Source organism: Mandrillus leucophaeus, unplaced genomic scaffold (genome assembly GCF_000951045.1).
Source record: "Mandrillus leucophaeus isolate KB7577 unplaced genomic scaffold, Mleu.le_1.0 Scaffold479, whole genome shotgun sequence".
In the NCBI taxonomy this organism is placed as follows: Eukaryota; Metazoa; Chordata; class Mammalia; order Primates; family Cercopithecidae; genus Mandrillus; species Mandrillus leucophaeus.
Genome location: NW_012105131.1, coordinates 400,528 through 402,664, shown reverse-complemented (window position 1 = coordinate 402,664; position 2,137 = coordinate 400,528). Strand labels below are relative to the sequence as shown.

Below are 2,137 nucleotides of genomic sequence, written 5' to 3'. Positions count from 1 at the left end.
TTTTTTGAGACGAAGTCTCACTCTGTCACCCAGGCTGGAGTGCAGTGGTGCAATCTCAGCTCACACCAACCTACGCCTCCTGGGTTCAAGTGATTCTCCTGCCTCAACCTCCCAAGTAGCTAAGATTACAGGTGTGCACCACCATACCTGGCTAATTTTTGTATTTTTAGTAGAGATGGGGTTTCACCACGTTGGCCAAGCTGTCTCATACTATTGACCTCAAGTGATCCACCTGCCTCAGCCTCCCAAAGTGCTGAGATTACAGGTGTGAGCCATCAGGCCTGGCCAAGGGATGGGGATGGTCCTGTCCTATGCTACCAGCATCACCTGCCTACCCCAACCCCAGTTTCTGCAGACTCAGTGAAGTCAGCTTCCTATTCATAACAGAAAAGAAATCTCAGACGGGCGTGGTGGCTCACGCCTGTAATCCCAGCACTTTGGGAGGCCGAGGCGCGTGAATCACAGGGTCAGGAGTTCAAGACCATCCTGCCTAACATGGTGAAACCCCGTCTCTACTAAAAATACAAAAAAATTAGCCGGGCATGGTGGCCGGTGCATGTAGTCCCAGCTACTCGGGAAGCTGAGGCAGGAGAATGGCGTGAACCCGGGAGGCGGAGCTTACAATGAGCTGAGATTGCACCATTACACTCCAGCCTGGGTGACAGAGTGAGACTCCATCTCAAAAAAATATAAATAAAATGAAATAAAGAAATCTCAGCCTCCCAGAATCCCAGGCCTGCTGTAGACTTTCAAGTTCTCATCTCCTTCCTGAGACTGATGTGTGAAGCCCCACTGCAGGACCCTGAGCAAGGAACCACTGGCTTGTGGTTGATTACTCCTTTGCATGGGGAGCTCATTACCTGTATTGGCTCATCCTGCCTCTGGATAGGTCAGATACGAAGTTTTCCTTTGCACTATATCACACAGACTGCCACATAGGCAGCCATGATGTCTGCAAAAGCGGCTAGCCAGGGTCCCTCCACCTGCCTATGGTCCTAGAAGATTTCCAGTCTTCACTGTGACTCAGCTGTCCCTGGGGTCATTCCAGGAGGTCTCCAGTCTCTACGGCCTGACAGCAAGGTTATCCCAGCCCCACCTGGACTAGTGCCCCCGCCCTTAGGCCACCCCTACCCCACATACCAGCCCGGTCAGCTTTTCACGCAGGCCCCGGATGTCATCCTTGAGTTTCTGCTCCTTGATCCGCCACTCAGCCTTGTGCACCTCGCGGCTCAGGTCCCTCTCCGGCCCCAGGGAGTGACGATTGGCCTCCAGCAGCAACACCCGCAGTTCGTTCAGGCTCCTGGGGGTGAGACAGGCACAGAACCACTGCACTCAGCCCCGGCTCCTCCAGCTCCCACACTGACCAGCTGGTGGGGGACATAGGCTACTAGATGGCATCTGTGCCACGAGGGGCCACAGTAGACACAATTCAACCAAGCCCAAGAGGGGCCAGGATTTGGGGTTGGGATAGTCTTGAGGACTTGACTTTTCCTAGAATACTGTTTAAAGTTGTTCTGGGGGGAGTGCAAAGCACGGTGGCTCACGCCTGTAATCCCAGCATTTTGGGAGGCTGAGGTGGGCAGATCATTTGAGTTCAGGCATTTGAGACAGTCTGGCCTCATCTCTACTAAACCCCATCTCTACTAAAAATACAAAAATTAGCCAGTGGTCGTGGTGGGAGCCTGTAATCTCAGCTACTTGGGCAACTGAGGCAGGAGAATCACTTGAACCTGGGAGGTGGAGGTTGCAGTGAGCCAAGATCGTGCCACTGCACTCCAGCCTGGGCGACAGAGCAAGACTGTCTCAAAAAAAATAAATAATAATTTTTTAAAAGAAAAGACAATATATTTGTTTAATTAAAACACACACACACACACATACACATACACCCACACACACACAGGACCCCAAAACATTTACCCAATAAATCTCATGAGGCAAGACATTTTATCTTTGTTTTAAAAATAGAGACAGGGTCTTGCTATGTTTCCCAGGCTCGTCTCAAACTCCTGGCCTCAAGTGATCCTCCCGCCTTAGCTTCCCAAAGTGCTGGGATTACAGGTATGAGCCACCATCCCTGGCCGGCAAGACATTTTAAATACCTGATGTCAAATAGGTTTTATTTCCCACGTCACCT

The 2,137-nt window shown here is 51.1% G+C and overlaps 1 protein-coding gene across 1 annotated transcript in view; it reads right to left on the bottom strand.

Moving 5' to 3' along the window:
* The window catches only part of CLIP2 (CAP-GLY domain containing linker protein 2), a 108,962-nt gene that overhangs the window by 17,505 nt on the left and 89,320 nt on the right, over positions 1 to 2,137 (bottom strand). The window contains exon 12 of the mRNA XM_011995238.1: positions 1,141 to 1,300. Coding sequence (XP_011850628.1) covers positions 1,141 to 1,300 — 160 coding nt within the window. The remainder of the gene's footprint in view (positions 1 to 1,140; positions 1,301 to 2,137) is intronic.